The following is a 23021-nucleotide window of genomic DNA, read 5'->3' on the forward strand; positions in this document are numbered from 1 at the left end:
TTCTCTCCCCCTCAACCCCCGCCCTTTTCTTTTTCTGACAATGACTTCAGTCCCTCCTCCAAACCTCAGCTCTGGAGTGGCAGTTCTCCTCTACTCTCCTAAGTGACGGTACCATCACCTCCTCCCTTCTGTGACCCTAGACACAGGAGTAGCAGCTGTGTACTCCTGTGACTCTCACAGAGCCAAGTCATATCACTGATAGAGAAAATGAATAAAACCCACCCTAAAAATAGGTAAAGGATGATATGATAGATTGTAATATTGTCACTGAGGGCAATAGCAAAAAGACTGAAGTATTCCTGGTACACAATGAGACTGTTTTCAGTTTTAAGAAACATGTAGATAAGGACTGCTATAGGACCTATGAGAAATTTCTGGTAATACGAGCTCTGAGCATGAGAGGCTGTTACAAATGAAAAACAGCATGCTGCATTTGAGACAGGTGGAGATATGATTCATCAGGCACAAATGCAAAAGGAAAGAGGAGCGAGATTACCTGATGGATCAGACGAAGGTCAAGGAGAAATGTTGAAAATTGAAGTTGGGCTCATGTGGAAATAAAAGCAAATGAGATAGAATTAAGAGGTAAATATGCAAAGGAATCAGAAATTTTTTCTTTAAGGATGACAAGGTAAACTGAGGTACTCAGCAAAGCATTTCCGAACAACAATCTTGCAGTTTTTGAAAAGAACAGGAAGAAATAAAATGCCCTTTATTTGAACCCCCATCAACATGCACGAAAGCCTATTAGCCTAAAAAGGTAGGCATGAGCCCATTTTCAAATCAGCCTAATAAAGTATTCCATTTCATTGATTCTTAATAGAAATAGATTCAAAAGTGAGTCTCTCCCAATTTTGGAAATATTTCAATATTAGCCAGGAAAGCAAAAAGCACACTAGGTATTTTAAACAGGGAATTTAATAGATGAAATATGTTGGAAGGCAAGAAGAGGGAAAAATGAGATAAACCACAGATTAGTAACTTTAGAAAGCAGCTGCTACTCCTGTGTCTAGGGTCACAGAAGGGAGGAGGTGATGGTACCGTCACTTAGGAGAGTAGAGGAGAACTGCCACTCCAGAGCTGAGCTTTGCAGGAGGAACTAAAGATTCTTCCAGAGTTATTGTCAGAAAAAGAAAAGGGAGGGAGTAGAGGGGGAGAGAGAGTGAGAGACAGCAACACAGCACCCTTTTCCCTTCTGCAACCCACTAATTTCCTGTAGTGCCTCCTATTTGCAGGAAGCTAATTGGCAAAGGAGCTTGGGGAACAGTTTTCAGATTCCCAGTCCCCAGCATTACGGAACAGAGTGAAAGGGTAGGCATGTAGCTGAAAAACTACAGGTAAATAACTGGCACAATTAAGGACGTTACTAAGGACCAAAGTCAGAATCATGGCTGGCCTCCATTTACTTAGGAGAATTGGAAATGAGAAGTTTTTCAGAGGCCAAAGTTTCTGGTGAGTGATACACACATATATACACATAAATGTGCATATAGGGATATGCAGATATGTGAACCTATGTAAGATTCTCTGTGGTGGGTCTGGTCTACTTTGGCCAGTGAAACACTAGTGTGTGTGTGTAGTATGTGTGTGTGTGTGTGTACATGACAGAGAGTGCCACTCTGCAAGAGTGAGGTGATATTCAGATGGAATGCTAGAATGCTGCAGAAAAAGAGGTTGTTAAAATATTAAAATAATTCTTTACTATTTGTTAAAAAACACAAAACATTGAGCTCAGCTCTTTCAAGGGACCCCTGGCCATCATGGCACTGGAGAGCTAAGGGTGGGCATTGGAGGTGGGACACCCTGGTGCCCCCCAACCTTCCAGCCAGGCCTCTGTAACTCTCTCACATTGGCCTTCATCCAGACTGTTCCACTGGTCAGAGCAGACCAAGACCAGCCCCAGTGTGGAGATGGGACATCTGGTTCCAGTGCTAGTGTGCTGGCTGGAACTCCCTTAGACCCACCTTCACATAGCTGTTTGTAGGAATTGCATCCTCCATGGTACACTGTATATGTGGATTATTAAACATTTTGAGCATCACACCTCAGTATATATTAGGTTGGTGCAAAAGTAATTGTGGTTTTTGCCATTACTATTAATGCCAAAAACTGCAATTACTTTTGCACCAACATGATAAGTATGTCTACATGTATAGACACACATTACTTTTGGGCAAAGCCATCTAAACACACCAATCTTGCATGTTGCTTTGTTGTTTGAATAAGGGAACATGTAGATATAAAATACGGATTCCATTAAGTATTCAGAAAATCCTTTGGGTGCCTAACATAAAGTCTTTCTAATAGATATTTGGATATATCTCTGAGTATCTTTAAATGGATTTAAATTAAATGAAAGGTATCCTAGAATTTACACTTCCTACTGGCACAGTAAGGAAAGTACCACAATTAGTGCTTCAGTATTTTTCATCTGCCTATTCTTACATGTAGGCCGAAGACTATACTACAGATCATTTGCATTCCTATGTACTGTCTTATAAACATGTACTTATCCTACAGAGAAGCTGAACACATTTCCTTGTTCTGCGCTTATTACAGGTTCTCCATCTTTGGGGTGGTGGTGGTGGTAATAACTTTATTCTTCCATTTAGTCTGTGGATCTGGGATAGGATATTCAAGAAGAGAAATGTAGGCTCTCCTGAATTTTATGATCGGGACAGCTGTTCCTGGGAAATGACACAAGAATCCCAATTAATTCCCCAAAGGTCACGCAATTGAAAAGTCAAGAGATGGAACTGATTGAAAGTGATCATCAACTTGACCTAGACTTTTTCCAGTAACTGAAAGGACAAGAGGCTTTTGAGCCAAGTATTGTCTCTTGCCAAATTTAATTTTTTCATTTTGGAGATTACAAGCGGCTTTAAAATATTCATGCGAATTCATTCTTGTTTCTACTTCTAGAAAAAACAGAACTTTCTCAATAGTTGCTGGGTTTCAATTCTTTTTCTCATCCAAGGGCCTTTTGAAATATTTAAAATTATCAAAATATTATTACAATTAGCAAGTCTTCTAAAAGTAAAATCTGATCCCACTGATATTATTTTTTAAAAGTTAATATTTTTGAAGGAAATTCTTCTGAGAAAATTTCCCAGAAAGTGTTCTGAGCCCAAGAACATATCTGAATTTTCTATCAGTTATAATCATATTCTGAAGGTTTTGGCAGAAAATTTGGGAACTAGAGAAAACGCACTCATAATATTGCTACATAATATATACTTCTGTTACAGTTTATTAATTTGTTTTTCTCTATTTCTGTACTGCTGTAATTGATGTTTACATATAATTTGGTATACCAACCTTTACAGTAACATATTGTTTTGTTACTGTCTTTATAGCCTTTCTTACCATTATTTTAACTGCTGTATAGTATTTCAAGTAAGTTGTATCATGATTTATTTAATCACTGCTTCTACTCCCTTCCTCAATCTTACTTTGTCCTTGAATCACTGGTTCTCTTATTAAGACCAACGAAAATAACATTGGAGTCAGAGCCAAATGACTTGGACGGTGTAGCTTTGCCAAATTCCATAATCTCCTTAGCCCTGTTTCCCATCTATCATATGTGAATAACAGTGACTGGCCCCTGCCTACCCCCAAACACTTAACCTGTCTCAAGGAAAAACGTAAGACCTGTCCTCTATTACTTGTGATTTCCATTAAATAAATGGAATAGATCAATTAAACCAGGCTAAGAAAGAAGAAATATTCTCAACTTAATAATGAAAACAATTTTTAAATTATCTTTCTAAACATAAATAAGCTATGGCAAATTGTAATTAATTACTTCTGAGTTTTGTTCCCCCCAGTTATTTTCAGGGTTCTGGTAGGTCCTTACTTATCTAATGTATTTTTAGACTTGGGACCCTTTTCTTCTTTACAAAGTTTTTTTTTTTTAATTTTTAGGCAGAGTCTCCCTCTGTTGCCCAGGCTGGAGTGCAGTGGCACAATCTCGGCTCACTGCAACCTCCACCTCCCAGGTTCAAGTGATTCTCCTGCCTCAGCCTCCCGAGTAGCTGGGATTACAGGCATGTGCCACCACACCTGGTTAATTTTCATATTTTTAGAAGAGACGGGATTTCACCATGTTGGCCAGGCTGGCCTCGAACTCCTGACCTCAAGTTATCTGCCAGCCTAGGCCTCCCGAAGTGTTGGGATTACAGGCATGAGTCACTGTGCCCAGCCCTTTAGAAAGTTTTGAGATGGCTTTCTGTTTAATGTCTGTAGACCAACCTGAATGTCAAGGGATTTTTTTTTTTCGGATGGAACAGTAATGAAAGTATCACAATTAGCAAGTTTTCTAAAAGTAAAAACTGACCTCACTGATATTATTTTTAAAAAGTTAATATTTTTGAAGGAAATTCCTCTGAGAGAATTTCCCAGAATGTGTTCTGAACCCAAGAACATACCTGAATTTTCTATCAGTTATAATCATATTCTGAAGGTTTTGGCAGAGCTGTCTTGGAAACAAAAGCTGAAAAAGGCAAAGGGTTGAACAGTGGACACATCTTTTAACCATATGATCTGGGAATGCCTTAGGATTGCTAGTAAGGTTGCTTTCTATAACAAGGTGCTTACTCTGTTTCTTCTGAGGCTAAAAGAAAACCTTTATCTTAAAATACAATCAATTATAAGATTTTGGCCAGCGCGGTGGCCCACACCTGTAATCCCAGCACTTTGGGAGGCCAAGGCGGGCGGATCACTTGAGTCCAGGAATTCAAGGCCAGCCTGGCCAACATGGCAAGACCCCATCTCTACTAAAAATATAAAAATTAGCTGGGCATGGTGGTGCATGTCTGTAATCCCAGCTACTCGGGAGGCTGAGGCACAAGAATCGCATGAACCTGGGAGGTGGAGGTTGCAGTGAGCTGAGATTGCACCGCTGCACTCTAGCCTGGGTGACAGAGCGAGACTGTCTCAAAAAAAAAAAAAAAAAAAAATATATATATATATATATATATGTATGTATATATGATTTCTTTTTATTATGAAGCATTTCAAATGTTGGAACATGAGTAAAATAATTTGAACACATCTATTTTAACACATAGTAAACATATTGCCATATTAGCTTTGTACATGCACACACACATTTTAAATGAACAGATGCATTTGAAATTTTGTCTGTAATCTTCCTTGATCTAATCTCCTTCCTCTGCGTCTATCTCCATCTCTGCATATAAACACTACCTTGAGTTCAGTCTTATTATTGTCATTCCCATGCCTTTCTTTATGCTTTTGCTACATAGGTACGTGTCCATCAACAGCATACAGTGTTGTTTTGCATGTTTAAAAACTTTAAATTTCCTCATAGATATAACTTACCTTATTCACTCTGCATAATTTTTAAGATTATTTCATGTTCATGCATACAGAACAATCATGTAAACTGTTGTATTGCCTTCCATTATGTGAATATACCACAATTTGTTTATCAGCCCCTCTTCCCTGAGCAAGCAGTTTGAGGGACAATTTAAAGTTATAGCGTTATAATTTGTTGGCCAAGCAGAACACAGAGGATGCCAGGAATCAATACTTTTATTTCTGCCTTTCTCCATGTGCCTTCAGTTATTTTACTCCTTCCTTTATATTTTGGCTTGGTCTCCTGGAAAGATTGTTAAGATGACTCCTTAACAAAAACTTCTCCATGGACATGAGAACCCACTCTGTGTTAGGGAGGAGCTAAATGTGAGCCAGACATTGGTCAACAATTAGGTGACTGTCGAGCCTATTACCACCAAATTGCATATATACATTTGTATCTATAATGTAATGCCTTGTGGGTTTCATATACACGAGTATTTTACTTTTTGCTTGTAAAAGACTATTAAAGTTATAAAAATTACAGTTTATAAGAATTTGGTTACCCTTGGTTATCTCCTTATTCAAATGTGTATTTTTCTTAATTTCCATAGTAATATATTTAAAAACCCAAGCATTGGAGGTCACTACAAACGATAGCATGAACAGCTCCACAGATCTTATTTACAATAAATAGCCAGGTTAGGTATTGCTAGTTTTGTAGATGGAGTGCCTATAGAATGGAAACCGTCTGCCATTCTCCTTCCAAAACAAGAAAAGGAACTAAAAAAGCAATTATGTCTGTTTCCTTGTCTTAATAGACAACATTGTTGTGAGCTGCTACCAGCTTTCTGTGTTCCCATGCAAGCTATAATCTATGATTTGCCTCTGTAATTTCATTAATATTTAGTGACCAGAGACTTTTTGAGTGTTAACAGATACATTCTGTTAATAATTATTCTGGTGACTTCATTGTGCTTATGGTGGAAAATAGGTCTCTGAATCACATTTATTGTTTTCCTTTATGAACAACTACCAATTATTTGACTAAATCATTGTCTATAAGCTAAATGAGTTTTCAGCCAACTAAACTGCATGTTACTGAAAAAACTTACGTGACAAATAAACAAAGTACACATTTTAAAAAAGATCAAGGACTCGTGAGCCAAGAAATTTCAAACCAAAGATAATATGTTTTATAAAGGTTAAAGTAGATTTTTCAATTAGAAAGTAAACGGAACGCATTGTAAATGACTGCAGCTTCTCTTGTTGTGTTTTTACTGTGATCCAGAAATGACTATATTGATTTTTGAAGTTTTTACGTTAACAAAATCACTGAGACTAAATTTCATGGCTTTGTGACTTCTGGGTCAACTGATAACAGCTGAGAGAGGCTGTGACTGATGCACCTTCTCTGCTAGTTGCTCCTTCCTATGCTGAAGTATTTTTTTAGAGCCATCTTTTATCTTTACTTAGAACAATGATGTTGTGGTTTGTTTTATTCAGATCAAGTTTTCAGAAGCCGACTACTTTGGCAACGTCCTACAAACTCGCAAGTATTTAGCACAGTCTGATTTCTTCTGGCTAAGAAAAGCCGTTCCAAAAACAGAGTGAGTATTAAAAAAAAAAGTTAAATAGATAAATACATTGGTGAGAAGCGGAGTCTCTTTAGATTAAACTTTGTAATTCCCCTCAAGTCAGAGTAGCTGGCTTGCCAGTTAACTTGTTGTAGCAAAATCTGTGTCATGTTTTGCCAACTCTTATTTTTTATATTATGTGATTCAGATCTTAAGTGTAATTACAGGTCCCCCATTTCTAGCATCAACACATATCAAGAGAAGGCTTATTAGAATGCAAACATTAAGGTTATTTCTAGATCTAGTTATGAATATATAGAGAGGGAATAATTTCTCTGGATTTTTACATTCGTGTAGTAACTTTTGAAGACCTTAAAAAAGAATAAATACTTAAAAAAAACTATGATTAGAAATGTCAAAGTAAATGTATAGAAGCAACTAGAAAATATTTGTTGAGGTAATGCCTATCAAAGAACTGATAGCTATATTGTTTTTATCTAATAGCAGTTATGATTTATTTGCCTTCCTCTCAGCTGCCTATAGGAGTTTTTCCTACAGATAGAGTTTCCTTAGGAACTTTTAGGCCCAGAGCCCACCAGCTACGATTTCATCCCTTAGCAAAATGTCAGTGATGAATGTAGCAGCTAACAATTATTATTTGTTTACATTGTACCAGAAAGTGCTTTAGAATTTTTAATTCATTTTATCCTCATATGAATTCTGTGTGGTATAGGTACTGTTATCCCCATTTTACAGGAAAATAAAAGGCTTACAACTGAGAAATTCTTCAGCTTAGGTTTGGATCACGTTTTGTTCTGTCTGCTGGTGCTTTTGATTCCTGGGACTGGATTCTGTTCTGCTAAGGCCCACTTCTCCAATGCTTTTTTTTCCTCTCTTCTCCAGATTGGATAATTTCTATTGGTCTGGATTTCAACTCCAGAATTTCTTTTTTAAATTTAATTGTATTATTATTTTTTTAACTTATTTTTTATTTCAATAGATTTTGGGGGAACAGATGGTGGTTGGTTACATGAATAAGTTTTTTAGTGGTGATTTCTGAGATTTCAGTGCACCCATCACGCGAGCAGTGTACATGTATACTGTATCAGTGTGTAGTCTTTTATTCCTCACCCCCCTCCCACTCTTTCCCCCGTCTCTAAAGTCCACTGTATCATTCTTATGCCTTCGTGTCCTGATAGCTTAGCTCCCTCTTATGAGTAAGAACATACAATGTGTGGTTTTCCATTCCTAAGTTACATAGGATAATGGTCTCCAGTTCCATCCAGGTTGCTGTGAATGCCATTATTTCATTCCTTTTTATGGCTGACAATTTCGGAATTTCCGTTTGTTTTTTGTAGTTTCTATTTCTCTGTTGTGATTCTTTGTTAAGTCATTGTCATCATATTTTCTATTCTTCGAATAAAGTTTATTTTAATTCTTTGAAGTCATCTATAATAGTCACTTTCAAGTCTTTGCTAAATCTAATATGTGGGCTCAAACTAACTAGAGTTAGTTTCTATTGATTGCCTTTTTATTAAATTAATTAATTTTTTTTTTTAGTTTTTGCTTTGCTTAACATTTTTTGTTGTTGTTGCTAATGACAGTTTAGATAGCATGTTGTAGCACCTCTGGATTCTGATTTATTTTTCTGAGGCTTTTTTTTTTTTAAATCAAAAGTAACTGTCCTAACTTATACTGCCAAATAGATCTTCTCTGTGGTATGTAGCTGTCGATGTCTCCACTCAGTTTTTTAACTCTTATTTGTAGTTATTAGCCTCACTTCCTGATGGTTGTCCCTGTGTCTACATAGCTTAGTGCTCAATCAGTGATTAGGTCAGAGCTTGTGCTTAAACACCTTGAGTCTATAGGGCTTCTACCCTCTGCCAGTTGCTGTGTGTGTGGGTTGGGAGCACCTTCAAAGTTATAGCCAGTCCACCTTCAATTTCACCTTCCACCAGGCCACCACTGGTCTTCCCTGCACATGTGCCTAGTTTCCCAGTCAGCCAGGGATGTGTGGAGTGCTTATTTGGCCCTTCTATTACTATTTCAGTTACAGGATCTCTCTTTTAAATTTCTGACTGGGTTTTCCTCGTTAGTTTTCTACTAAGTTGGCCATTCAAAAATTAAAAAAAAAATTTGTGGGTATGTAGTAGGTGTACGTATTTATAAGGTACATAAGATATTTCAATAAGGCATCGAATGTGTAATAATCACATCAGAGTAAATGGGGTATCCATAGCCTCAAGCATTTATCCTTTCTTTATGTTACAGACAATCCAATTATACAGTTTTAGTTATTTTTAAATCTATAAAAAGTTGTTGACTGCAGTCACCCTGTTATGCTATCAAATAGTAGATCTTATTCATTCTATCTAACTATATTTTTGTACCCATTAACCATCCCCTCTTACCTCGACCCAGTACCCTTCTCAGCCTCATTCTACTCTCTATCTCCATGAGTTCAATTGTTTTCATTTTTAGCTCCCACAAATAAGTGAGAACATGTGAAGTTTTCTTTCTGGGGCTGGCTTATTTCACTTAATATTCTCTAGTTTATCCATGTAGTTGTAAATGACAGGATTTCATTCTTTTTTATGGCTTAATTGTACTCCATTGTGTATATATACCACATTTTCTTTATCCATTTGTCTGTCGATGAACGCATAGGTTGCTTCCAAATCTTGGCTATTGTGAACAGTTCTACAATAAACACGGGAGTGCAGATGTTCCTTCGATGTACTGATTTTCTTTCTTTTAGGTATATACCCAGCAGTGGGATTGCTGGACTGTAAGGTAGCTCTATTTTTAGTTGTTTGAGGATCCTCCAAACTGTTCTCCATAGTGGTTGTACTAATTTACATTCCCAGTAACAAAGTACAAGGGTTCTCTTTTCTCAACAACCTCGCCAGAATTTGTTTTTGCCTGTCTTTTGAATAAAAGCCATTTTAACTGGGGTAAGATGATATCTCATTGTAATTTTTGATTTGCATTTCTCTGATAATCATTGATGTTGTATACCTTTTCATATACCTGTTTGCCTTTTGTATGTCTTCATTTGAGAAATGTTTATTCAGATCTTTGTGTCTATGTGTCTGTTTTTATGCCAATATCATTGCCATTTTGGTTACTATAGCTCTGTAGTATAATATGAAGTTAAGTGATGTGATTCTTTTAGTTTCGTTGTTTTTGCTCAGGATAACATTGGCTATTCTGGATCTTTTGTGGTTCCATATAAATTTTAGGAATTTTTTTCTATTTCTGTGAAGAATGTCATCGATATTTTGATGGGGATTACAGTGAATCTGTAGATTGCTTTTGGTAGTATGGGCGTTTTCACAGTATTGATTCTTCTAATCCATTAACATGGAATATCTACTTTTTTGTGTCCTCTTCAGTTTCTTGCATCAGTGTTTTTATAGTTTTCATTGTAGAGACCTTTCACTTCTTTAGTTAAGTTTATTCCTAGGTATTTTATTTTATTCATAGCTATTGTAAATGAGATTATTTTCTTGACTTCTTTTACAGATTGCTTTCTCTTAGAATATAGAAATGCTACTGATATTTGTATGTTGATTTTGTATCCTGTAACTTTACTCAGTTTATCATTTTAATAGTTTTTTTGGTAGAATCTTTAGGTTTTTCCAAATATAAGATCGTATTGTCTACAAACAAGGGTAATTTGACTTCTTTCTTTCTAATTTGGATGCCCCTTATTTCCTTCTGTTGTCTGATTGCTCTAGCTAGGACTTCTAGTACTATGTTGAATAATAGTGGTAAAAGTGGGCATCCTTGTCTTGTCTAGATCTTAGAGGAAAGGCTTTCAGTTTTTCCCCATTCAGTGTGATACTAACTGTGGCTCTGTCATATATGACTATTACTCTGTTGAGATATATTCCTTCTATACCCAGTTTTTCGAGGGTTTTTATCCTGAAACGATGTTGAATTTTATTAAATGCTTCTTTAGCATCAGTTTACATGATCATATGCCCCGTGTTTCTTTCCACTGTGATAGGACAGCACTGAGTTCCAGTGCAAAGTCCCACAATCACCGTACTCTCCTTCCCCCAAGCGCAGAGGTTTTTCTCTCTGTGCCCATGTGGCTGCTGGTGGGGAATGAGGGAAGGACGGTGTAGGCAATTCAAGACTGGCTTTCCTACCCTCTTCAGTGCCTCTTTCCTTGATGTGATGTTAAAACCAGGTATTGTGATTGTTCACCTGGATTTTGGTTCTTATCAAGATGCTGTGTGTGTGTGTGTGTGTGTGTGTGGCTAGTTGTTCAATTTGGTGTTCCTGCAGGGAGGACACTTGCTGGAGGTTTCTACAGCCTTCTTGCTCTGCTTCATCCTTTATGTTGGCCATTTTTATCTGACAAAGCTGTGGCTTTTCACTGCCACCCCCAGTTGAGTCTACCCACTGGGGCAGCAAAGCTGCTGATTTCCCAGCCAGCCTTTTTCTGACAAAACTAAGGTCTCACTGAGCTAGGAGGGACAGGAGTAGTCTCAGGCAAAAACGCCATAGTGCCTGCTCTACTTAATGCCAAGTTCTAGCAGTTTTTAAATATTAAATTTTGTTTAATTTATTGCTCCCCCTTGATGAATTCCCAGATTCCTAAAATGGTTATTTGTTGACAATGTTGTCCAGTTTTATACTTGGTTTTTGTAGAAATGATTTGTCAACGTTCTCATGCCATTATACCTGCAAGCCTGGCTTCCATGGATTACATTTTTTTTTTTCATGGCCCACTTTTTAACCTTGGCTAATATTCTGATTTCTAGATCTTTGACTGGCTGTTTTTATGCTGCCTAGTCTTTTGCTACTCTCCCTTTCAAGTCCCTGTTCTGTCCTGGCTTCTAGAAACTCTGAGCCCCTGTGCTTTCCCTTGGCTTTAGTGGTGATTACCACTTCTCCCTCTTATGTTTCCATCCGGCCATCCCTGCTCTCTGCCCTTCAAACCTTCCTATAATATGCACCTGAAAAATTCACTGGAGGTTACTGACTTTAAGAGGTAGGCCTAAAGCTGAGTCTCTCCCCTACCTAACCCTGACTCCAGTCAAAAGCACAAAGGAAAACAGCTTTAGAACTGCTTTGAAAAATGATAGATAATGGTTTAAAGCCATTTGCTCCACTGTCTTTGGTTCTTTCCTCTCATCACGTTATTTCTCAGTCCACCTATCCTGTTTCATTCCCAGTCTAAATTATTCAATAGTTTTAGATTTAGGCTTCTTAAATCCAATACTCAAATCTGATGACTTTGGCAAACGATTTCCAGTATCCCTATGACCATCTACATGTAATATGGTAGTCACAGATCTATATAATCTTGCCCTTTAATATTTGCTTCAGATCAGTTCCAACTCTTTTTTTTAAAAATATCTGTGGAAAATTGAAGGGTTTCACCAATTTTTTGGTGAATTTTCAGGGTCTTCTCAGGAGCTCCTGCATATTGGCAATACAGTCAGTCTAATGGTTTGATTTCAAAATGTCATTATTCATTTAGATGTGTAGAAAGGCCTGGATTAGTAATTGAAAAACTCCTAAATGTGTTATCTTTAACATCATCCTAGGATACTGATGAACTTTCAGATTCTAATGGTCTTAACTATTTCTAATATTTTATTCATGCCTTAGAAATATACTGGCTTTGCGGGCTTAGGCAAACTGAGATTTGTGTGGTTTTCTTTTCTGTCATTGAAAAACAAATAGCTCTTTCACAAGGGTATTAAATTGGTTAACTTTTGGGAAAAGTTCTCCAGAAATGGAAATCAGTGCAATGCTTGTAATTCTTGTTTCCTCAGACTATATGTCTATTTCAGGGAAATAACATTTAGAAATTTAAGGTCTTCTTTGCATAGTAAAGGGATATGAGTAAATTCCTTTTCTTTCTTTTTTTTTTTTTTTAAAGGAAACATCTGGCTGGACCTTTTCAGGCATTGTAGAGACTTTTAGCCTCATGATACTCATTGGCTTGAGTTGACACCTTTCAGGTCTGAAAATTCATGAGTTAATCGAGTGGGGATCATTCTGGAGTAGCTCTACTACACTAGTTTACTTTGAACAGCATCATGATTATATTTTCACAAAGTCCTGAAATAACGTTTTGCTTCTTTGTGGGTGTAGGAGATAAAGACCCTTTATCTTTCATTCTTATGGAATCCATTTTAGCTGCACTAATGTGCATTAAGTAGTTTCTAAGGCGATGGGAAATGTCAGCAAGAATGAAGTTAATTGGGTGGTCATCCCTGAAGGTACATATTTAGGGGTTGGTTCACAGAATTGTCACTTCATCAGCTTGCTTAAAAATAGAGGATTTACTTACTGCTCGGCTTGAGTTGAAAGTAATTTCTTTCCCTCAGGATCACCTTCTTTGACAGAAATTATTTTAAGCCAGCCTCACTTTTAACTCACTCTCATTCTACTGAGACCAAACATGTCTGAATTCTCTATCTTTTGAAAAAATGTAACAATACATTAAATGTCTTTATAAATTATGTTCCTGCCCAGAACTTTTGTTTGCAAAAGCATTATCTGTAGCATGGAATGTGAGTGATATAATCTGCAGGATATTAATAAGAAAGCAATAAATACACTATTGCTTTTCCATTCCATATTCCCTAGACTATCTGTAGGAGTTGATAAGAAAAATGTAAAACTTTAGCCTGATGTATATCTATTTTATATGGTCCAAAGAAATAGGTGTACCAATGTCTTTTTCTTCAGATTCTTGTATTTTGGTATTATATTCCTTTTATGTATCTCATTCTCCAGTATAATTTCATCCCCATTATTGTGGGATTTGAAATTTCTATGAGACCTCTCCTTACCTTATCCACCAAATCCTTTCTCAAACACAGACTGCAGAAGCACCCTAAAGACATAGTAAGAAGAATTTAAAGCACTTGAATGGTATTCTCTGTTTATTGAAGTGGATGTATACATGCAATAAATTCATTTTAATGGATTTAGTGATCTTCTGTTCAGCACTTACCATTTGGACAACAGTCAAAGCCCATAAGCAACTTAAAATCTTGTTGGGACATAAGCTGTGCAAACTCAGATGCCTTCAGGGGCCAGTCAGTTAACAAATGGTTGACCTACATGGGTGTAAACAACAGGGAGTGGTAGGGACTGTAGAAAACTAGTAATTACACACACCACTTAAAGGAATTCCAATTCAATAGTTTGTTAAGCCATTGTGTTGGGCAAGCAAAACAGTTTTCTGGGAAGATTCAGCCCATTGGGTTGGACTTAGTCTGTGGATAGCCAACTTTTCAGCATTCCATTTATCTATTGCTGTGTGATAAACCTCCCCCAAATTTAGAGTATTGAAACAACAGTAATTATTTTTCTCTCTCATGGTTCTGGGGGTCACTAGGCTCAGCTGCATGGTTCTTGTTTGTGGTTTTTTTTTTTTTTTTTTTTTTTTTTTTTTTTTTGACACAGAGTCTCACTCTGTCACCAGGCTGGAGTACATTGGCGTGATCTCGGCTCACTGCAACCTCCGTCTCCCAGGTTCAAGCAATTCTCCTGCCTCAGCCTCCTGAGTAGCTGAGATTACAGGTGCCCGCCACCACGCTGAGCTAATTTTTGTAGTTTTAGTACAGACAGCATTTCACCATGTTGGCCAGGCTGGTTTCGAACTCCTGACTTCAGGTGATCTGCCCACCTCAGCCTCCCAAAGTGCTGGGATTACAGGCATGAGCCACTGCACCTGGCCATTTGTGGTCTTTCATGTAGTTACAGTCAGATAGTGGCTGGGGCTGGAGTCATATGGAAGGCTACCTCTCTCACATGTCTAATGGTTGATGCTGACTGTTGACTAGAACATCTACATATGGCCTCTTCATGTATGTTGGGCTTCCTTAAAGCATGTTGATTGATATAGAAAGTTCAAAGAGCAGCTTTTCTGAGAAAGAAGAAGGGAGGGAGGGTGTGCTTGTATGCATCAGGGGGAAGTTGTATCACCTTTAATTACCTAGCCTTGGAAGTCACACTGTCATTTCTGCTGCATATTATTCTTTAGAAGTGAGTCACTAAGGCTAACCCATAATCAAGGGGAGAGGAATTTAGATTCCATCTCTTAATGGGAGGAGTGTAAAAAAGTTCACAAACACATATTGAAGCTAGCACATGTAGCCTTACATTAGAGAATAGTAAAACTAAATATATAATAAACTTGGATGTAATACGGGAGATATACAAAATGTTTAACAGCTGGTTTGGCATGGGCCCTGAACAAATAGAAGAAATAACAGCATCAACAACTGGTAGGAGCTACTGGTGCAGCTGCTTAATATCAGCTCTGGGTATTATCAAGGCTCCATACGTGCCCTAGAGTCAATAAGAGCCCTGGGAGGTCAGGAATGGTAAGATCATGTGTCTGAAATAAGATGTTTTCGTTATTCTTGTTGAAGCTTCAGAAGCCCCATTAAGGTCTAGTTTCAGAGACTGGTTGTTTGGTTTGCTTTGTCTATCTTTGTCTACCAGCAGTTAGGAACATTTTCCCTGCATGGCCCTTACCTGAATGTTTTAAAAGTTTGTTATTTTAAAGAGAGGGGAGTTGGGAAGAACAAAAAGAGAAGGGACAAGCTCTAGGAATACACATTATCTTTTGTATATATTATGATTCATTCCAGTGTTATTTAGAAGCCAAAGCACCCACCTGGATTTTCCCCTCTTGACCTACAAATGTTGGGTTCTTTGGGTAGTGTATTAGTTTCCTATTGCTACTGTAACAAACTCCTACAACCTAAGCAGCTTAAAACAGCACAGATTTATTATCTCACAGTTCTCTAGCTCAGAAGTCTAGGGTAGCTTGGTTGTTTTCTCTGCTTTGGATTTCATAAGGCTGAAATCAGAGTGTCAGCCGGCTGGGCTCTTCTGGGGAGGTTCTGGGAATAATCCCCTTCCAAGGGGATTCAAGTTGTTGGCAGAATCCAGTTCTTTCTGATTGTAGGGGTAAGGTCTTTACTTCCTTGCTAGCTATCGCCTGGAAGCCACTCTTTGTTCTCAGAGGGCTTTATGCAGTCCTTGCCCATTGCCCCTACATCTTAGAGCCAGCAGCGTGTCAAATCCTTCTTACCCTTCCTCCTCTATGACTTCCTCCTCTGTTGCATCTCTCTGATTCCAGCCAAACAAGGTTGTCTGCTTTTAAGGGCTTGTGATTAGATTGAGCCTACCTGAATAATCCAGGATAATCTCTCTATTTTAAGGTCCTTAAGCTTAATTACACCTGCAAAGTCCTTCTTACTATGTAATATAACATGTTCATAGGATCCAGGGATTAGGACTTGGCTATAATTTTACCTACTACAGGTAGCCAAGTTAGGTCAATAGAGGTGCTTTCCCCTTCACTTGTTTCCTCAGGAAAGTAGGCCAACCAGCAAGTTTATGTTAAACACTAGGGCTTAATTGAAATACCCTAAATTTGAAGGAAAAGAATATGCATTTTATGGAAATATGTCTAGGTTTTGGTTTTGAAAAGAGAGGAGGTGCTCTTTCTTGATTTCCAGTAATGTCTACAGTATAATATAATGCTTAGGCGAACTGGTTTGAAGTCATACAGACCAGGCCTCGTACAAGCACATACTGCTCATAAATCTCATTATCCTCATCTGTGAAATGGGCTAATAATTCCTATGTTGCCATGGGGAAAAACTGATGAATAGAAGGTGCTTAGGACATAGTAAGTTCTCAATGAATGTTAGCTAAATATAATGATAATGATAACAGAATGACATATTCATAGACTTCTTTGTAGTTGGGGAGAAGGTATGAGTTTACCAACTAGTATCAACAATTGGGTTTCCTATTAGTTTCATATTAACCTGATATAAATTAATTTGTTAGTCTGACATAATTATCCTATTAGACATAAATGAGTAATACAATTATTCTAGAAAGGGATTTATACAAGTTTTTTTTTTCTTTCCTTTTTAATTTTTTTAGAGACTCGAACTTCTGGGCTCAGGCAATCCTCCTGCCTCAGCCTCCCAAGTAGCTGGAACTATATTTGCATGCCACTGCTGGGCTTAGGAGTTTATTTTTAGCAATTTTGCTTAAGATGAATTGCTTGGTTTTAATCATAACAAGCAGTCACTGAAACTCACAACCAGCTAAGTCAGGGTTTGGCCACTATGGCCTGTGGGCTAAATCTCACCTGCTGCCTGTTTTTGTATGGCCCATGAGCTAAGAATAATTTTTAGAGATAAATGTTTGCAGTTGGTTTGATGATGGGGAAGCCCTAACTTTGTTCTGTTTTTTGTTTTTGTTTTTTAATTAAAATAATTTTTGTTGGTACATAGTAGTTGTAAATATTTATGGGGTACATGAGATATTTTGATACAGGCCTGCAATGCATAATCATCACATCATGGAAAATGGGAGTATCCATCCCCTCAAGCATTTATCCTTTGTGTTACAAACAATCCACTTATATTATTATAGTTATCTTAAAATGTACAATTATTATTGACTATAGTCACCCTGTTGTGCTATCAAATACTAGGTCTTATTCATTCTTTCTAACTATACATTTTTTGTACCCATTACCCATCCCCACTTCTCCCCCATTCCCCTACCGCCCTTCCCAACCTCTGGTAACCATCCTTCTACTCTCTATCTCCATGAGTTCAATCGTTTTGGTTTTTAGATCCCACAAATACGTGAGATCTCACAAATACGTGAGAACATGCAATGTTTGTCTTTCTGTGCCTGGCTTATTTCACTTAACATAATGACCTCCAGTTCCATCCATGTGTTGCAAATGACAGGATATCATTATTTTTATGGCTGAATAGTACTCCATTGTGTATATGTACCATGTTTTCTTTATCCATTCACCTGTTGGTGGACACTTAGGCTGCTTCCAAATCTTGGCTATTGTGAACAGTGCTGCAACAAACATGGGAGTGCAGATATCTCTTTATTTTCTTTCCTTTGAGTATATACCCAGCAGTGGGGCTACTGGATCATATGGTAGCTCCATTTTTAGTTCTTTGAGGAACCTCCAAATTGGAGAAGCATAACTTTGAACCCCAATTAAGCAAAATGTTATCTCATCCCAAAATAATTCCATTATTCTCATTAATAGGCCTATATTAGAAATAATTGTACTCAGCTGGGCATGGTGGCTCACGCCTGTAGTCCCAGAACTTTGGGAGGCTGAAGTGGGTGGATCACTTGAGGTCAGGAGTTCGAGACCAGCCTGGCCAACATGCCGAAACCCTGTCTCTGAAAGAAAAAAGAGAAATAATTGTACTTGATTACTATTGTTATTTTTTGGATTTCATCAATAAAATTTGTGGACAGTTTGCTCTTAAGTACCTACGTAATATCCTTGATTTTGCCTCTTTGCCTGTAAAGACTAAAATATTTATGATCTCACTCTTTACAGAAAAAAATTTGCTGACTGCTGATCCCAGTAACCTATTGTGCATTTAAGGTTTGGGTGTAGACTCCTTTTAGATAGAAGGGATCCTTTAGATGTCCTAATGCAATGCCTTAACTTTATAGCTAAAACCAAACCCCAGGAAGGTAGGTGAGTCTTCCCATACAATTCAGCTAGTTAGTGATAGAGCCAGTACATTTTCCACTAGAGCAGGCAGACCCTCTGGGTGGCATAGTTGGACTTTATTCATCTTTCTTTAAATGGACCTCTGTGTTGTCACCAATCCAGTACTTTTAAATGGACAGGCCAGAGGTGATGCAGCATAGAAACCCAATTGTCCATTCAACCCATTGAATAGGGCCTGGCAAATATATAGTTGCTGTGTTTCCATTTGCAGGGACAGCCCTTTAGATTCTAGAATTTCTCTTTAAAACTTTTTCAAAAGCACTGGTGTGCTGACTTTTTTTCTGTTAAGTTAGTAACAATAAATAACTGGGCATGTTAATATATTTTCATTGAGCCATGTTCAGTTTAGGATGAGATTGTTCATTGAGCAGTACAGTAGCCCTAAACTGAGGGAATAATTTCCCCTCATGTCCAACATCCCCATTGTTCCATGTTATCTGCTAATAAACCCAGCCATGCTGTGTTTGTCTTTGCTTCCCTCCTGCCTGTATAATGATGATTACTCTCTGGCATTTGTTTCTTTTTCTACAGGTGGTTTACAAATCCAACGACTGTCAATGCCTTCTACAGTGCATCCACCAACCAGATCCGTGAGTACGGGTTCCTTGTCTCCTTGGTAATCTGGTATAAAATGCAAAGAACTTTTCCATGACTATGATGGAGGGTAAGACATTCCTTATTTCCCCCAAAAGTGGCAGGGTATGCTGGTGAAGGAAGGTTGTTCTCCTACCTATATGCCAAATTTTCCTCACTCTCTTCACCTTACTAGTTTTTTTAAAGCTTTATGTCACCACTGATTGAAAAAAAAGTCAACTACAGTAAACCAAATTAAACCATAATGAAGTTTGCCATGAAAAGGAGCAAGTTTCCACTTTCCTTTCATAATGGCCTTACTGATTTTGTCCAGGCCATTTTATTCATTCCTAGGATTGGTGGGGAAAACAGCAGGTAACTGAGCAGATTGTAGAACCTGAGCGGACCATCTGTATGTAAGAAAGAAGCTTGGAAATATTCTTATTAACGCTAGGAAGTTATGTCTTGAGGTTTTCTACTTACATGTATCAGGTATATGTAATTAAAAATACCACGATAAATTTAAAAAATTACTATTTTTATTATTTTTTAAAGACAGAGTCTCCCTCTGTCACCTAGGCTGGAGTTCAGTGGTACGATCTTGGCTCACTGCAACCTCTGCCTCCCAGGTTCAAGTTATTCTTGTGCCTCAGCCTCCTGAGTAGCTAGGAGTACAGGTGTGCACCACCACGCCCAGCTAAATTTTTTTTATTTGTATTTTTAGCAGAGATGGGGTTTTGCCATGTTGACTAGGCTGGTCTCAAACTCCTGGCCTCAAGTGATCTGCCCACCTTGGCCTTCCAAAGTGCTGGGATTATAGGCGTGAGCCACTGCACCTGGCCTTAAAAAATTATTAAGATCTGAATGGCACAAATAAAAAGTCTGACAGCATCCAGCCTTGGCAATAAGGACACATACTCACTGCTGGTGGAAAGATAGATTGGCTCATCCACTTTGCAGGGCAATTTGACAATATCTCAAAAAGCTGAATTTGTGCATGCATACCTATGACCATGATGTGTGCTCCTGGAATGTGCTCTAATGCTGTGATTCTTGAAATGTGGTCCTTGGACCTGCAGTAATAGCATCATGGGGGATCTTGTTAGAAATGCAAATTCCCAGGCCCCACCTTAGGTCTATTGATCAAACTTTGGATGTGGAGCTCAGAAATCTGGTGCAATAAAACCTGCAGGTGATTGTAATGTATGCTAAAGTTTGGGAACAGCTGCCCTAGAGAACTCTTGCACAAGGCATAAAGAAGCCCATGCAAAAATGCTCATAACAGTATTATTTATAATAGTAGAAAAAGCAAAATAACCTACATATTCCTCTGCAGGAAGATGAGTCACATGTGGCATATTCACACAAAGGAATACCATACAGCAGTGAAAAATGAGCAACATATATTAACATGGATGAATTTCACAAGTAAAACAACTTGGGAAAATATATCAAGTATGATACTATATAAATAAAGTTGAAAATCATGCAGAACAATTCTACACATGGTTTGGAGGTCCATCCATTTGTAGTGTAAGTGTAAAGACATTCATGAGAATGACAAACACCAAATTCCGGTTGGTGGTGGCTTGTCTTGGGGAGGGTGGGCCACTCTTGCTCAAATCCTTGCTGGTTTCTCCTCATCTCCCATATCTCTTAATGATGGCATGCCCCAAGGCTCAGTCTTTGCACCTTTTCTGTTCTCTTCTCTCCATCTTTGCTCACTTGCTTGGTGATAACATCTAATCTCATGGTTTTAATCACATTTCTACAGTGTTGAATGCCGGGGATGGAATTTATCACCCTTGTTCATACCACTACTATCTCCTACCTGGATTATGGTAATAGCCTCCTCATTGGCCTCCCTGCTTTTGTTCTTACCCCCCTTCAGTCTATTCTAAATATAATATTGTAGCGATTTTAAGACGTTTTACAGTCACATCGTGTCACTTCTTTGCTCAAAAGCTTTTATCAGCATCCCATCTCACTCAGAGAAAGAGCCAAATTATTTATAATGGCCTTAAGGTCTGTTATCTTTCTGCCCGTACCTCCTGCTACTCTCCCCCTTCCTTCCTCCTTCTGTTCCGGCCACACTGGCCTCCTTCGTGTTTATAGAGCACACCTGACACGCTCTGCTCTGGGAGCATTTATACCTGGGGTTCGCTTTCTCTTGGAAAACTTCCCCAAGTGACCTGCCTGGTTTATGCTCCCATTTCCTTCAAATCTTTATTCAAAGGCCAGGCCACCTCCTTAGGGAGGCATCCTGCCTCCCCTCTGGCCAGTTGGCCAGTCTGCCGTGGGTCCTCCATACTGGCCATTGTTCCTACAGGCCTCTGGTCAGAGGACAGCCCGAAGGCTGTGGCTGCTCACTACCAGCTGGCACATCTTCTTAGAGCCGCCCTCGTGTGGCCACTGTTAGGAATGGCAGTTTCTGCCCGACTTCGGTCTGAGAGAGAAATGAACAGAAAGACGAAAGACAAGCAGATGGCGGGATTTTTTTATTTATACATTAATTTACATAACCAAGTAAGTTGTTAAATATTTTGAATGTCACTTCTTACTGTATAAATATTCATTATCACGAAACTACCATTGCTTTCTTAAGGCCCTAAATGCCAACTTGAGAACTAAGTTGCATATGTTATATGGGAACTTATGATATTTGAGTTATTAATTATAACTAATACTTATAATAATTTATTATTAACTATAATCACATTTAGGATATTCTATTGGGAAATATAAATTGTTTAGATTATTCACTTAAAAACGTTTTATTGTCTAATATTTGGTACATGCAAAAGAACATGTAACATTTTGGCACATATAAGTTATAAAGAATATATGAAAACATGACGAAATTAATATGTGCCTACGACGCCCTCACCCCATCAGGAACCATCCCTCCCTCTCACCACAGAAGTAACACTCTTCTGATTTGAGGGTTTATCATTTTTGTTTTTTTTTTTTTTAAATAAAACTTTATTTATATAGGTATCCCTAAACAATATGTTGTTTATTTTTACTCGTTTCTTAGTATAATAAAAATGGTATCTTACTGTATGCAATCTTAAACAACTGCGATTTTTCAGTCAACATGCTTTTAGGATTTGTTCGTGTAGCAGGTGGTGGTAGGTTGTTTTCATGTTCACTGCTGTATAATATTTCATGACTGTACCCCCAGATTGTTTATTCTTCTGTTGTCCAGCCTATGTGTCCCCACACCCAGGTTTTTGCTTATGAACAGTGCTGCTCTGCATATTCTTGTGAATGTCTCTTGGAACAAGTGTCTGAGGGTATACATCCAGGAGTAGAATTATTGGCTGATAGGAAGAAGTTATCTACCAGATAATATCAAATGTTTTCCAAAGCTGGTGTTCCAAAGTACAGAAGTGTTTCTGTTGTTCCTCATTTTCATCGACTCTTGGCATTGGTAGATTTAATTTTCACCAGTCTAGCGAGTGTAAGAGATCAGCTCTTATGCAAGAAAAGCCGACGTTTCCGCATTCACTTTAAAATGTCACTGAAGGCTTACTGCTCCTTGGGGTACTTAAGTGTGTCTAATAATAGTTCCATCTCCAGGGTTCACCCCTGCTCAGCCTTTTTCTTGCCTGGGAAGGGCTAATCCTATCAGAGGTTTACTGAGGAAGAAACCATTTCAGGGTAACCCAATGGTTTCATGAAAGCTCATGGGCAGAGGGGTTTTTTAAAATGAACAATTTGAAACAGTATTTTAATTAAGAGATTCAAGCTGTTTCTGTTTTCCTAATGACCAGTGCTTGCTCTCATTGTAAATTACATTCCCAGGCAAGATGACAAGGAATCCTTTGGGTGACTTTTTTTTCCCCTCTCTCCTTTCTGATTTTCTGGACTACAAATTAAGACAGGTGGAGTTTCTTCTTACACACTTCCCCACCGGGTTTCCTGGGACTTCCCCCACCCTACAACTGCCTTCTTTTTGCTTCGCTGAAGAAGTGAAA

At 38.1% G+C, this 23021-nt stretch overlaps 1 protein-coding gene and 1 long non-coding RNA gene across 2 annotated transcripts in view; one reads left to right on the forward strand and one right to left on the reverse strand.

The window, feature by feature from the left end:
• The window catches only part of PHEX (phosphate regulating endopeptidase X-linked), a 215255-nt gene that overhangs the window by 138475 nt on the left and 53759 nt on the right, over positions 1-23021 (forward strand). The window contains exons 14-15 of the mRNA XM_031006124.3: positions 6826-6929; positions 19000-19058. Coding sequence (XP_030861984.1) covers positions 6826-6929; positions 19000-19058 — 163 coding nt within the window. The remainder of the gene's footprint in view (positions 1-6825; positions 6930-18999; positions 19059-23021) is intronic.
• Positions 18018-23021, reverse strand: part of LOC134757943 (uncharacterized) — a 38187-nt gene continuing 33183 nt past the window's right edge. The window contains exon 3 of the long non-coding RNA XR_010132610.1: positions 18018-18125. This is a non-coding gene — a long non-coding RNA (uncharacterized lncRNA). The remainder of the gene's footprint in view (positions 18126-23021) is intronic.

The sequence above is a fragment of the Gorilla gorilla genome, chromosome X (assembly GCF_029281585.2).
Source record: "Gorilla gorilla gorilla isolate KB3781 chromosome X, NHGRI_mGorGor1-v2.1_pri, whole genome shotgun sequence".
In the NCBI taxonomy this organism is placed as follows: Eukaryota; Metazoa; Chordata; class Mammalia; order Primates; family Hominidae; genus Gorilla; species Gorilla gorilla.